The sequence below is a fragment of the Centrocercus urophasianus genome, unplaced genomic scaffold (assembly GCF_019232065.1).
Source record: "Centrocercus urophasianus isolate 14NV4802_14NV808 unplaced genomic scaffold, USGS_Curo_1.0 seq_1406, whole genome shotgun sequence".
Taxonomy (NCBI): domain Eukaryota; kingdom Metazoa; phylum Chordata; class Aves; order Galliformes; family Phasianidae; genus Centrocercus; species Centrocercus urophasianus.
In genome coordinates this window covers 52,224-66,690 of record NW_024884594.1, presented here as the reverse complement: position 1 = coordinate 66,690, position 14,467 = coordinate 52,224, and the positions used below count along the sequence as shown (strand labels likewise).

The window sequence follows — 14,467 nt, the reverse complement described above, 5'->3', positions numbered from 1 at the left end:
TGAGCTTCCTGTTCGTGCTGCTGCACGACGCCTCCATTCCACGCAGCTCCGCCTGCACATCCCCATCCCACGCAGTGCCTACCCCCAGAGCTGGGTCGCACCGTAGGCTTTTCCTCACCCCACACACAGCCCCACGCCCGCAGTCTCACCACCCTGACCCACGCCTGCACCCCGCAGGCTCCACAGGGGGGGAGCGTCCCCACCCGGGGGTCCCCTCTACCCCCCCCCTCCCGCTGCAGGCTCAGCAGCACCGTGGGCTTAAACGCCGCCGCGCGGGCGACTGCCGGAAGGCTGCAGGCTGCTGAGATCATAATACCTGCCTATTTTAGGGAGGTCTAATCTGCCTGAATCGCCTGTCCCCAGGGACTAAGCTCCCTGAACCCGTGCAAAATGCACCGCCAGGGCCCCGAACGCCACCGCCTGATGGAGCCGGGCCGGACTCACGCTGCGTTCACATGAAAGGAGGGCCGCGCTCACCGCCCCCGGGCTCCCAGCACCAGGGCCATCTGCTCCTGAAAGGCCTGCGGGGCCTGGGGGATCTGTGGGGCCTGTGGGGCCTGTAGGGTGTGTGGGGCCTACAGGGCGTATGGGGCCTACAGGGCGTATGGGGCCTGCAGGGTCTGTGGGGCCTGTGGGGCCTACAGGGCGTGTGGGGCCTGTGGGGCTTACAGTGCCTGTGGGTTCTGTGGATCCCGTGGGGGCTGTGGGTTCTCTAGGGCCTGTGGGGCCTGCAGGGCCTGTAGGGCCTGTGGCTTCTGTGGGTTCTGTGAGGCCTGTGGGTTCTCTGGGGCTTATGGGGCCTGAAGGTTCTGTGGGGCTCGTGGGTTTTGTGTGACCCGTGGGTTCTGTGGGGCCTTTGGGGCCTTTGGGGCCTGTGGGTTCTGTGGGGCCAGTGGGATGTGTGGGGCTTGTGGGGCCTGAGGAGTGCATGGGGCCTGTGGGGCGTGTGCCCGTGGCAGTGGGGCGGAACCCAACGCTGCTGGGTTGGGAGTCGCACCGCAGCTCTCAGCTGCCCCAGCCGCAGCAGCAGGGTTGTGGGGTGGGGGTCCCTGAGCCCCGTGTGCTGCTGTGGCAGCGTCTGCTGAAGCCCCCACCACCCCCAGCGCCCCGCTGTCCCCACTGCGCAGCCCTCCTGCAGAACTTCTCCTGTTCGGACACAAATTCAACCTGAGCCGAACAGGACACGGCTGCACGGCCCCCAGCCCCTTTGTGGGGCAGCCCAGTCCCACCCCACATCCCCGCCATCCCCCGTGACCGGGTGCCGGGACGGCGGCCCTCGGGTCCCCATCTCCCCACGCTCCCCACGGGGCGCCCGGCACCAGCTGGGATCCGGGTCAGGACCCTCTCCCAGGTCTCCCCAGCTAATCGCCCTGCCCCCCCGCCGCCCCCACGTTGCCACCTGTGCCTCCTCACCCTTTTGGGGTCACCCTTTGCCACCCGCCCGCCCGCCCCGGGCCTCTTAATGAACTAAAAAAGTGACAAATCCCCGGCAGAGCTGGTCACGTGCGGCCAGCGGCCCCCGGCCCCGACCCCCGCCCCGGCCCCACCGCCCCGGTAAGCTGACGCAGCGTCTCTAAGCGTTAGCAGCTTTGCCCGCTAATAGGATTAGGGAGGTTTAAAACTGTCATTTGAGTGAACTAAACCCCCTGATACTCTGCATTGCACCTTCTTAACCAATTTGCCTTCAATTAGGGTAATTGGGAAACTAGCAAAGAAGTATAGCATTAATATTTTAAAGTGATGAAGCGATTACGGGCCTTGGACGAGGAAGCAAATCAATTTGCTATCTGCTCCTAAAAGGCAATTATAATCATTTGTCAAATCAGCCTGCTGGCCTCCCCCGCCCGTGTGAGCCAACACCTTAAGGCGGTTTAGCGGGGCCGGCTCCGCACACACGGCCCTGGTGGGTAAATCCAAATCCGGGCAGCTGGGGCGGCTGCGCCCGCGCCGAAAACCAACCCACGGGTGGTCCTGGTCCCTGGTGGGCACACGGCGCTTTTGGGGGGGATCTCTTTGCTCTGAGCCACTTTGGAGCTCTTGGTGTCTGCGAGAGGTGCTGGGGTTGGGGGTCTTCCTGGGGCAGCTCTGCGCTCTGTGTCCCCGTGGTGCTGTTGGGAAGTCAGCGGAGCAGGGGATCGGGGTCTTCTTGCTGCCATCACGGTGGCGCTGGCACAAGGTGCTCATTGGGATCCATGTAATTGGGATCCATCTCGTTGGGATCCGGGATCCCAGACTGGGAACGTCCCCACCGCCCTACGGCAGCGCAGTGAAGGCTCACAGTGCAGCACCACCAGCAGTGACACGCAGTGGCTCTGGGTCTGCGCTGTGTTCAGGCAGAGGCACTTCTGTGGGTTAGTACAGTGCCTGGCGGTGATCAAAGCCCCACGGTGACGTTCAGCATCTGAAAGGGGAACCGTGCTATGGAGAGGCTGGGGGTGGGAGGAAGCCGAAACAGTGGCCAAGGGCTGCTGCGTTGGCAGGTGACAGGAAGAGGGTTTTGGGGGAAAGTGAAACGGAGTGGGGGGCAGAAAGGGGAATCCTGGTGGGCAGCACAGGCACCCAGACAGGAGGAGACACCATCGCAACGCTCCCGGCCCCCAGCGGGGCAATGTTTCTGTCCCACAGCCCTACAGGCGTGGGGCTGCCTGCACTGTGGATCCACATCCCACAGCCCATGGCCAGACCCCATGGGCGGCCCCACGGTGTGTCCTCATGCTCTGTCCCATGCCCAATGCTTGTCCCTGCTCTTAGTCCCCACACCTGTTCCTCTCTGTCTGTACCCATGGCTGATGTGACACACACAGACGGCTCCAGAGCTGGTTCCCAAAGCTGGTACCCATGGTTGGTCCTGAGTTGATCCCCGTGCCTGGTGTGACATCCACAGCTGATCCCACAGATGGTCCCCAAGCTGCTCCCCACACTCGAGACTGCTCTCTATGCCCATTCTCCCCACACAAGGTGTGACACCTTTGGCCAGTCCCTACTGCTGGCCCCCATCCCTGGTGTGATGACATCCATAGCTGGTCCCATTGCTGCACCCCATGCCCATTCCCCACACGTGGTGCGACGTCTACAGCTTGTTCCCATGCCTGGTGTGACTTCCGTGCTTGATGTGACATCCCTAGCTGCTACTACAGCTGGACCCCACGCTCATTTGCCATTCTTGGTGCGACATCCCAAGATGGTCCCATCACTGGTCCCCATGCCTGACGTGGCATCCACAGCTGATCCCACTGATGGTCCCCAGGCTGGTTCCAATGCCTGGTGTGACATCCACAGCTGACCCCTTGCTAGTCCCCACGCTTGATGTGACATCCAAAGGCTGTCCCATTGCTCGACCCCATACCCACTGCCCATGCTCAGTGTGACATCCACAGCTGATCCCATCGCTGGTCCCCATGCCCACTCCTCATGCCTGGTTTGACTTCCACAGCTGATCCCGTCGATGGTCTCCAAGCCGGTCCCACTGCCTGCTGTGACACCCAGCATCCCAAAGGACCCCACACGCTGCCACGAGGCCACCCCACCACCTCCACTGGGGGACGCAGCCCCCATGGCATCCCCAGCACAGCCCCATTCCCGGCGGCGCGGCGCTGGCAAAGCCGAAGGAAATTGTTTCTCTCCCTCCCCCCCCCCCACCCCCCCGCCTTTCTTCTCCTCGCCCCGTGTTTCTAATTCTTTTTCCTCTCCCATAATGAGGGGATTACAAGGAAAACTCCAGCAGGACGCCTTTGTGGGGAGACAATCCGAGCGGGGAAGGCAGCGCGGGGCTTTGTGCGCCCGCAGCCCCCCCGGCCCGCCCGGCGCTGGGGGGACATTTAGAGCAATTACTTGTCCAGAAAGTAACTGTCAATCATTCTTAAAGGGGAAGGCCTCCAATTAATAACCTCGTCTTAATCCTTTGGACTCATTTCCAATCTGCGGGGCCTTGGTGACATCTGCAACACTAAATAAAGATTCTCCCGAGCCTTAGCGCGGCGGTTCTGTGACAAATAAGAAGACTAGAGGCAACTTTGGCTGCCAAGCTGCAAGATTGGTGAGGTTGAGCCGCTTGTTTGGTTCCCAGGAGGGACCGGCAAAGTTAAATACTCCTGGAAAAGCCGCGTCGGGCCCAGCAGGTAACGCCGTTTTACGGGAATTTGGGAGAAAGTGCCAGGGGAGGAGGACAGAGCGGAGCTGGGGTGGGCACAGTGCTGTGCTGTGCTGTGAGGACGTGGGGGAGGACGGTGGGTGTCCCCAAAGCGCCCCACTGGGCATCCCGGCTGCCCTCCGATCCCCAAAGGGAGCAGCAGCCACTGTCCGAAAAGCTCCTGCAGGACATGGAGTGCAGAGCCCCCCTGCAGCACGCGGGGTGTGGGGACACCGATGGCCTCAGCAGCTGGAGGGGCTGCCTGCTGTGCCTGCTGTGCCCAGCGGGGCGGTAGGGCTGCAGGGGGACGCGGTGCCGCAGGGATGCGATGTGACGGCACTGGGGACGAGGCGGGCGGCAGCAGGGCGGCAGCGGGGCACCAAGCACCCATCCCACAGGGTAGTTTCTCTCTTCTTCCTGTTTTCTTGGGGCCTCCTTTCCTTCTGGATGGGTATGGGGCTGTGGGGGCCATCTCATACACAGCCCTGGCCCTCACCCCACTGCCCCGACCTTCCCTGTCCCCGCTCGTCCCCATCCCCCTCACCCTGTGGGGTCCCGCACCGCTCACCCCTTTCCCCTCTCCTTGCAGGTGTGGAGCTGCGCAAATGAGAAGCGGGTAAGCGTGAGTGGGATGGCAGAGGGGGTCCCCAACCCTCCCCGTGCCCCCAGCCCCGGCACGGTGACAACAGGGCACGGCACCTCGAGGCTGCAGCACCCACACCCCACCAGAACCCACGGGGCTGGGAGGCGTCACCCAGAGCTGCACACACATGGAGCACACTGCAGGCACTGCCACTGCAGGCACTGCGTGCCCTGAGCACAGAAGCACTGCAGACAGCGCTGTGCCTGCAGGTTGTGCGTGCACTGCACTGCACTCCTTGTGCATTGCACACTGCACGTGCACTGCGCTCACCGTGCCCCACACATTGCATGTGCTGCAGGGCAGGCATTGCATGGTGGACACCGCACACCGGGCTCTGCACACACACTGCTCATTCCGCATGCTTTGGCCGTGCCATGGGGGTTGGAGTGGGGTCCCGCACCGATGTGGGGCAGTTTCAAGGGATGGAGTGTGGGAGTGGGGAGGGGGGATGGACCTGGCCCACTCAGGTCAGCTCTGAGTGGTATTCAGAGCTGCTGGCCCTATAAAGTCCCCACGGAAGTGCCACAGGGATGGCCCGTCTCCTGTCCGTCCGCTCATCCAGATGGAATTCGTGGGATGATCTGCTGTCCCCACACCCCCTGACCCCCCACCACCCCTCGCAGGTGCCGAGATGTTCCTCAATAAGTGTGAGGGGGAGCTGGGCGAGCTGCGGAAGCCGGGGGACGGCGAGGAGACGCCTCCAGCTGCTGCCGAGGAGGAGCAGCCCAAGAAGAAGCACCGGCGGAACCGCACCACCTTCACCACCTACCAGCTGCACGAGCTGGAGAGAGCCTTCGAGAAGTCCCACTACCCCGACGTGTACAGCCGAGAGGAGCTGGCCATGAAGGTCAACCTGCCCGAGGTCCGCGTGCAGGTAGGGGCGGCTCTACGCCTTCGTTTCCCCATCGCCCAAGGCACGAGCTCAGCGTAGGTGCTTGGGGCTGCATCTTGCCCTGGTTCCGTAGGAAGGGTGACAACCCACAGCAGCTCCTCACCACTGTCAGCTCCTCAGGGCCAGGAAAGCCCTGAGATTCTCATGGATTCAGGATTTTAGGTTTCCTGGAGCCGGGGCACGGGGTGGTTTGGCACAAAGCCCTGCTCTGCGTGGAGGCTCAGCCTGGAGCAGACCCTGCTGCCAGCACAGGCAGCGACAGCCCTTCCAGTCACTGGGTCTGAAAGCACAACAAAAGGAGAGAAAGCCAAATAGAGCAGGAGTGACAAAAGAACAGGGATCGCTGGAGCCGCGGGGGACACAGCGCGTGGGGCACCATACTCAGGACACCCCGAGGGGACACAGCGCAGGGGGCCTGGAGCACCCCGTGTGGGGCACCCTGCATGGGGCACCCCGCGTGGGATACGGCACAACGGGGCGCCCTGCATGGGGCACCCTGCACGGGGCACAGCGTGTGGGGCACCCCGCTGAGAACGCGGCACGGGGGGGACACTCTGTGTGGGCCATGTCACATAGAACGGCCTTCATGGGACACAGCAGATGGGGCATCTTGCACAGGACGTGGCACACGGGTCACCCTACGCGGGGTGCTGAATCTCAGAATCATTAAGGTTGGACAGACCACTAAGATCAGCCAGTCCAGCCACCAGCCCACTGTCACTGTGTCACCACCACGTGTGGGGCACAACGGATGGAGCACCTTATATGGGGCACAGCACGCAGGACATCTTACATAGGACATGGCATCCTACAAAGGATACAACACGTGGGGCGCCCTACAAGGGACAAAGCTCATGGGGCATCTTGCATAGGGCATGGCATGAAGGTCAACCAACAGGGGATAGAACACATGGGACACCCTACAATGGCACACTACGTGGAACAGAGCACGTGGGGCATCTTGTGTAGGACATCTTGCATAGGACACTGCACAGGGATCACCCAACAGGGGGCACAGCACACGGGACACCCCTGAGGAGCACGTTTGTGAGGGACAACGTAGCCACGGGGCACACACCGCTGGGTCACTTTCACTGTACCCCGACAGGTCTGGTTCCAGAACCGCCGAGCCAAGTGGAGGCGGCAGGAGAAGATGGAGGCCAGCTCCATGAAGCTCCACGACACCCCCATGCTGTCCTTCAACCGGCCGCCCATGACGGCCAACGTGGGGCCCATGAGCAACTCCCTCCCTCTCGACCCGTGGCTGACGTCGCCCATCTCCAGTGCCACCCCTGTGCACAGCATCCCCGGCTTCATGGGAGCCCCCCAGGCCCTGCAGCCCCCCTACGGAGGGCACTCCTTCCTCAACACCCCCCCGGCCATGGCTCAGGGCATGCAGCCCATGGCCCCCGCGCCCTACCAGTGCGGCACCCCCTTTGTGGACAAGTACCCGCTGGAGGACGTCGACCAGAGGAGCTCCAGCATCGCCTCGCTCCGCATGAAAGCCAAGGAGCACATTCAGACCATCGACAAGACCTGGCAGCCCATTTGATGAACGCTCCCCACTGCTCCCTACCCCGACGGGGCGCTCGGCAGGACCGGAGCAGGGAGGTGACCCCCCCCGATGCAGCAGCATGGACAGTGGCTGGGGGCACCCAGCAGCCGCCCCGGTGCGGCCCGCAGGACCTGGGGAAATCCCCGCACCCCTTTATTATTATTACCACCATCAAGAATTTCTTTTTGTTTTTTTTTCTTTTTCCTTTTTTTATGCACAAACAGAAACGCTCTAGTTTCATAGGGAACAACCAGGGGCTGTTGTTTTTTCAGCCACGTTGGGTGCGCAGTGGGAGATGGGCGTGCGGTGGGTAAGGAGAAGAGCGGGACGCGGTGCTCCGCTCGGCGATGGGGAAACCCACTTCAGCATCACCCACCGCCTGCATCTGCGGGGAAACGCTGCCGTCCCCACACATGGGTGACCGAATCCCAGCCCGCGTCCCGCCTGCTTGTCAGGGGGAATCTGCTCCGCCGTCACTCCGGCCCTAATTGCTCTCCAGCGGTGCCAGTGGCACAAAGCTGCCGTAATTGCTGGGCAGAAGCGGGGGGGCTCAGCCCCAATGGGGCCAGCGGGGTCCCGATAGGAGCGCGGACGGAAGGGCGGCGGTGCTGAGATGCCCCACGATGGCACCGGGGACGGCGTGCGGTCGGCAACGTTGGGGCAACAAGGGGACGATGGCACACGTGGGGGCTTCAGGGTTCCAAACGTGGAACGTTTTGGGGCAGATGGGGTCGGTTGGGGCCAAACACGGGGCAGAGCTGCACCCGTTGGCCACGGTGGCATCGGGGTCTCCTGCTGACACCGTCCGGGCCGCGCGCTGACCCCGTGGGGACCCGGCTCCTCGTCCCCGTCCCCCGGCTGCTGCTGCTCATCTGCTTCGTTAGCGATAATTAAACCTTTAACAACCCATTAAACGCATAATCGATGCTCCCCCGGCCCCCCAGCCCAGCTAATGGGCCACGGGCAGAGGCGTGCTCGGCGCGGGAGATAATGAAGCAACGGCTGTGGAAGTAATGGGGTTTGATCCGGGGGACGGGACGCGCTGAATGGGGGCTGCGCCTTTCGCATGACATAATGGCAGAGGTTGGCGCCGACCCCGCCGCGACGCCCGGGCGGCCCTCGGCCAACAAAAGGCGGGCGGTGGGGAGGGGGCTGCCCCATAGCCCACCCTAATTGGGTCGAGGGGCCCCGACCGCCGCCCCACGGCGTTGGCGCACAGCAGCGAGGGCCCCCGGCTCCCGTCATCGGAGCAGAAAGGCGTTCTTCCTCCTCTCCACCCCACATTTCAATCGTCCCCCAAAATCTTCACCCCACGGCCTTGCGGGAGCTCTCTACTCCTCCCCTCCCATCCCCCCCCAGTGGGATTTGCCCCCTAATCTGCTTATTTCTCTCTATTTCTCCTAGGCCTGAATGAGCCCAATCCCACCCCGGTGCGACGCCTTGCTGAGCTGCAGCACCCGGCCCTGCCCCCTGCCCACCCCACAGCTGCCGGGGCACATGGGGGGCCGTGGTGTCCATATGGGGTGGCGCTGCCCTGTGAGGATACATGAGACTGGCATTGCTCTGTATATGGGGTGGAACCTCCCCATATATGGGATTCATTGCCCTGCTAAGGGACACGGAGCTGGCACTGTCCTGAATATGGGGTGGCTGTGTACTGTGAATAGGGTGACACAGCTTTGTGTACGGGGTGGCCCTGCGCTGCATATGGGGTGACCCAGCTTTGTGTATGGGGAGGCACCGCTCTGTGCGTGGGGTGGCACAGCCCTGTATGTGGGGTGACGTTGCTCTGCGTATGGGGTGGCACAGCCCTGCCTACAATGGGATGGCAGTGCCCTGCACATAGGGTGACACTGCTCTCTATATGGGGTGCCAGTGCCCCGTACACAGACGTGCCCCCTTATACCCCATGCGATCCGTGCACCTCGGGGCTCAGGTTCTCCTCGGGGCTGTTCCCCCAGCTGCCGGGGGGCGATGCGGACAGGGGGCTGCCGGACCCCCCCGAGGTGGGCGGCGTGCCGGGGTCCCGGGGGCTCACATTGAGCTTGGCAATGAGCGGCCGCCCCACACTCACCGCCCGCCGCTCCTCCACAAAGTCGGCCACGCCGCGGTAGCGAAACTGCAGGCACACGGTGAAGGTCAGCTCCTGCTGCAGGGCACGGCAATGTGGGCACAGGGGGGCTTCACATGACCCCCCTTCCCCCCCTGTGCACCTGGTGTGGCACAGCTCTTACCCGCAATCTCTGCAGCCCACAGAGGCGGCTGTAGAGGCAGCAGGACGGACAGGTGAGGCTCCAGGTGGGCACCAAGGGGCTGCCCAGCTCCTCGGGGCTCTCCCGGTTGGTGTACTTCAGGTCCACGTCCAGCTCCTGCCATGGGGGATTTCAGGTTAGGGGAAGGCAGTGTGGGAGACCCCCACCCCAAGTGCTGCCCCTCCGGGGGTGCCACCCCACCTCGGGGAGGTCGGTGAGCTTGGCCACGCACTCAGTGATGTCCCCAGGGGCGGCCAGGATGCGGGTGTAGATGATCATGATGTTGGAGAACTCAGCAGCAAAGCCCAGCTGCACGGTGACACCGCAGTCAAAGCGGAGGTGGCGACTCTCTGGGAGGACTGCAGGGACAGCGAGCAACTTGGTGACACCACTTTGGTCCCTGCCAGCACTTGGGCTGACAATGGGGGTGACACCTGAGGTGGCCCCAACGCGAAGCCGGGGTGCATTGGAGACGCCGCGTGCCGCCGACCCGTGCCTCAGCGCTGCCCCCTCCGTGCCCCCACCCGCTGGGGGACGCAGCAGTGGCACACACCGTGAGCCTTGGCCCACTGCAGGTTCCTGGCAGAGGTCTCAGCCCGTCCCAAGGAGCGGATGGGGTCGGTCAGCGCCCGCCTCTCCGACAGGTTACTGCGCAGCTCCAGCGCCTGGCGGCCCCGCGTCAGCTCCAGCGTGCCCATGTCTGCAGGGCCGGGCACAGCGTGGGCTCAGTGAGGGATTTTGGCCCCTCTAAGCCCCGCTGCGCAGCACTCACCCTCGGCCACCTTGTCCAGCAGCACCGTGATCTTCTCGTCCTCCAGCAGCCAGCGCTTGAGGAAGGTGACAAAGACACCATTGGAGAGTTCGCCCTGGCTCAGCTCATAGGCTTCGGCATCCGCGCATCTGTGGGGATGGGGAGGGTGGGTTAAGGTGCTGGGAGCCTCACCTGTGCTGCAGGAATCCCACTGGGGTGGGGCGTCCTCAACCCAAATCCCTGCAATCCAGGTGAGCTTCGGTGCTCTGAGCCCTTGGGTGTTGCCTGGTGCAGCCACGAGCATCTCCAACCCCATAAAGGACGGCATCCCTGGGAGCCCGGAGCAGTGCCATGGAGTCACAGCATACCCACACATCAGGGAAAAATGCCAATAGGGCTGAGATATCAGAACCTGACCCCATTCCTGCCCCGGCCCAGGGGGTTGTGTCCTCCTGGCCCCACAGCAAGGAGGGTGCACGAGAGGGGACCCACGTGGCGTAGCCGAAGACGATGTTGGCCGTCACCTCCAGCGCCCCGACCTGCGGGAGGACGTCATCATTGAGGTTCCTGCGAGAGAAGGGCTGCTGAGAGCTGTGGGGCCCCGTGGGGGTGCCACCCAAAAAAGCCACAGGTGGGGGGCATGGGGACCCCTCACTCCATGCCCCCGTAGGTAGGACGTGGGGTCACCTCTTGCGGCACATGTCGAGCAGGAAGATGTTGAGGCCGGTGCGGCGCCGCTGCATGCGCTGCAGCACGTGCTGCACACACAGGCAGTGGGCGGAGGTGTAGGAGCCGGGCGCGTCAATGGGCACCATGAAGCTGGTGCCAAAGTTCTCGTAGCCATGTCCAGCATAGTACAGCAATCCTGGTGGGAGAGGGGATGGTGGCATGTCTCACCCCAACTTGCGCGTCCCCAAGCCCCACGGCTCTGCCCTGCCGCCCCAAAGCCCACCCCTGGGAGCCCCGCAGCCCCCCAGGAGCTGCCCCACCGTAGACCCCTTTGTCGAGGAGCAGCAGGAACTCATCGACTGCCATCTGCATCTCATCCCGGCACAGGTCCAGCAGTGACACCACCTTGAAGTCGAGCTGCCGCAGCAGCGCGCTGAGCGCGTGCACATCCACCATGGGCGCCCGCAGGTCTTTGTGGTGCAGGTAGTGCATGTTGCCCACCAGCAGAGCCACTTTGTCGGTGGCTGCAGGGACAGAGGGGGACACAGAGGGACTCTCACGCTGTCCCCAGCGCCCCACATTGCATTGCAGCCCCCGCAGGGTCCCCTGCCCCTCCTGGATGGGATCTCACCATACAGCTGGTCGGGGCTGCCGGGCTCCGGGGAGTCTGCAAAGAGAGAGATGGTGGCAACGGTCCCGAGCACAGCGATGGGACAGTGCCACCACCTGCACCTACCTCCATCCCCTTCCTGCCAGGGGGCTCCAGAGGCAAAGAGCCGCGGGCCTGGGCAGCACAAAGTGGGGTCAGGAGAGAGCAGTTATGGGGCTGCGGGGCTTCGCAGCACCCAGGGTGCTGTAGGGTGGGGAGCAGGAGATGCAGAGGTCACCCTCACCGATCTCCACATCCACCTCCTGGCTCCACAGCTCGTGGAAGAGGTTGAACACACGACAGGAGTACGTGCCCCGCTCAGCTGTCGTCACCAGCTGCACCTGCAGGGGATGGAGAGCTGGGACCACCGTGCCACCCCATGCTGTGCCACCCCATGCCATGCCACCCCATGCCGTGCCACCCCATGCCATGCCATGCCACGCAGTGCCAGACAAGGGCTCTACAGCACCTGGAGCCGTGGTCCTCGTGCACCCTCCACGGGCCGCCGGTTCCTGAACCACTGGTACTGCGGCGGTGGGTTCCCCAGGGCTCTGCACTCCAGCACCAGAGGGTCCCCCTCGGCCAGGCGGCACGGCTGTGGCTGCTGCAGGATCTGCAGCCCCGCCATGCTGGGGCAGTAACCGCTGGCTGTGGATGGGAAGGGCGGCAGATCGGCACCCGGCCGTGGCAGGGGTGCTCCCAGCTGGCCTCAGCTCCACAGTGCCCTGCAGGAGCCGTTCCCAGCCCCAGGGGTCAGTGATGCCCTACAGGAGCAACTCATACCCCATGTGTGAGCAGCGCCCTACAGGAGCCATTCCCGGCCCCACGGGTGAGCAGTGCCCCCCAAACGCAGACCCCAGAGCCCACCTGATTCGGGGCTGTGGCTCCTCTCCACTTGGATGTGAGCCCACCTGGAGAAGGCAAAGGCAGCCCCGCAGCTCACACGGCAGATGTACCACTGGGGCAGTCCTGGAGGTGCAGCCGTGTCGACCATCAGCTCCGGGGCTGCGGCTCCAGGCACCTACAGCATCGGGGAGCCGGGCTCAGGATGCTGACTCCCACCAGCGCAGGTGCCAGGGAGGGGATGTGGGCCTCACCTCCTGCTTACCACAAAACCACTGGTAGGTGAGCCCCGGTGGGCCGGTGGCCCAGCAGGTCAGGGACACCCGCGTCCCCTCTGCCACCACCTGTGACTCCGGCTGCACCGTGATGCGAATCACGTCGTGGACTGTAGAAGAGCCCGGGCTGGCTGAGAGCTCTGCCCCACTACACCCCAGCCTGCCCCATTCCATCCATCCCATCCCACTTGTCCCATCCAGTGTCACCCTATGGCATCCCAGCCTGTATCACTGCATTCTGTCCCAGTTGGCCCCATCCCATCCTGTGCTGTTCCACTTCAGGCCATCCCATTGCATCCCAGCCCATCACACTTTGTTCCACCACACTCTGCCCTGTCCCAGCCCAGCCTGTCCACACCTCACCGACCCTCTTCCCATCCCACTCCAACACTCTCTTCCCTTCTAACCCATTCTACTGCACCCATCTCCCATCCCTTCCCATCCGTTCGATCCCATCCTATTCCATCCCATCCCATCTCATCTACCCTACTGCATCCATCCCATCCTTTCCCTTGCAAATCTATCCCACCCACCCTACTTCATTCATCCCATCTCATTCCATCCCACCCCTCCAATTCCAACCTATTCCATCTCATCCCACCCACCCAATTGCACCCTTCTCATCCCATTCCACCATGCTGCATTCACCCAATCCAATCCCACCCCACCCACCCTGCTGCACCCATCACAGTCCATCTCACCTCCCCACTGCCACTCCACCAGCAGGATGAGCCCCTCACCTCCCCGCCTTCCCCCTGCTGACCCCCTCGGCCCCCAGGTGACACCATCCCTACCAGCACTGTTGAGGAGCTGGCAGGCCTGCGTGTGCCCCATCCTGTGCAGGCAGCCCCACAGGTACCGGAGGCTGCACTCACGCTCAGCCAGGAGCTGCAGGAGGCTCTGTGTGGGGCTGCCAAGGGGCTCCAGCACCTTCAGCGAGCACATCTCCAGCTCCTCCTCACTGTGAGGGACAGCGGGGACACAACAGGGCAGATGTGGCCACAACAGGGGCGTGGGGGGGGAGCGCTGGGGGGACACGGGGTCCATCCCACCGTCCCCCCATCCCTACCTGCACTTGAAGCGTTTCTCTGCCCCGGCCACCTCGGCCAGCTTGCGCCAGCCCCGGCTGGCTGTGTCCAGGAGCTCACAGAGCTGGGCCACCACCTCCTCTCCCAGCGAGCTGATGGACAAGCTCCAGTCCCCCATCCTGCCCCACGGCTGCTGCCTCTGGCTGCGAGGGGACAGGGTGCCAGCAGGAGATGGCAGCACAAGAGGGAGAGGAGGGCATGGAGTCCAAAAGGTGCAGAGAACTCACCTGCAGGTACTGAGTGTGCCCAGAGCCGCCAGCACCCAGCTCAGCACACCCTGAGCCCCGCGCAGAGGAAATGGGGGTTAGGAACAAAAGCGGCCCCACGCTGCAGCACTTCTGCTTTCCTCTGCCACTTCCTGCCCTGCAGAGCGACGCGGCCCTCAGGGAACCTGCAAAGCCCCGCCCTGGGGCGGCAGCAGCCCCCCTCATCCACCACACAGTGCAGTAGGGCCAGCGCTGGGCTACGCCAGGCCGAAGGCAACGGGGAGGGGATTGGGACCCCTCCTGCCCACCCTCCTCGGGGACACGGTGACCTCAGTCGAGTCACTCTCACCCCAAAGCCGCTGCCCTCCCACCCATCCCCACCACAGCAGCACGCTGGCAGAAGGAGTGGGACCCGTTGGGCTGCCACAGGTCCTGCTGCCAGCAATAAACAGAATTCCCACTGTGGAAAAAGCCCCGAGAAATGACAGCCTTAATTCTCCCCCAGCGCTGTGCAG

The 14,467-nt window shown here is 63.7% G+C and overlaps 2 protein-coding genes across 2 annotated transcripts; one reads left to right on the top strand and one right to left on the bottom strand.

The window, feature by feature from the left end:
* Positions 1 to 3,864: 3,864 nt before the first annotated feature.
* On the top strand, positions 3,865 to 7,252 carry RAX2 (retina and anterior neural fold homeobox 2). Its single transcript, XM_042815139.1, has 4 exons — positions 3,865 to 4,118; positions 4,719 to 4,745; positions 5,396 to 5,646; positions 6,773 to 7,252. The coding sequence occupies exons 3-4, from the start codon at positions 5,404 to 5,406 to the stop codon at positions 7,214 to 7,216; spliced, it is 687 nt and encodes a 228-aa protein (XP_042671073.1). The 5' UTR covers positions 3,865 to 4,118; positions 4,719 to 4,745; positions 5,396 to 5,403; the 3' UTR covers positions 7,217 to 7,252.
* Positions 7,253 to 8,579: 1,327 nt separating this feature from the next.
* LOC122158461 (mucosa-associated lymphoid tissue lymphoma translocation protein 1-like) lies at positions 8,580 to 14,422 on the bottom strand. The gene is given in 18 exon segments (XM_042815142.1): positions 8,580 to 9,368; positions 9,454 to 9,588; positions 9,673 to 9,830; positions 10,025 to 10,171; positions 10,244 to 10,371; positions 10,715 to 10,789; positions 10,910 to 11,087; positions 11,212 to 11,415; positions 11,523 to 11,558; positions 11,628 to 11,675; positions 11,785 to 11,881; positions 12,010 to 12,102; positions 12,104 to 12,188; positions 12,408 to 12,561; positions 12,649 to 12,768; positions 13,453 to 13,619; positions 13,728 to 13,889; positions 13,974 to 14,422. Coding segments are annotated over 17 exon segments (2,211 nt in total). The 5' UTR covers positions 13,865 to 13,889; positions 13,974 to 14,422; the 3' UTR covers positions 8,580 to 9,119.
* Between the last annotated feature and the right edge of the window lie 45 nt (positions 14,423 to 14,467).

Bases quoted from the DNA above. Each gene is read 5' to 3' on its own strand.
- RAX2 (XM_042815139.1), top strand. From the start codon at position 5,404: ATGTTCCTCAATAAGTGTGAGGGGGAGCTGGGCGAGCTGCGGAAGCCG. The intron at 5,647-6,772 runs GTAGGGGCGGCT...GTACCCCGACAG, and splicing joins TGCCCGAGGTCCGCGTGCAG to GTCTGGTTCCAGAACCGCCG.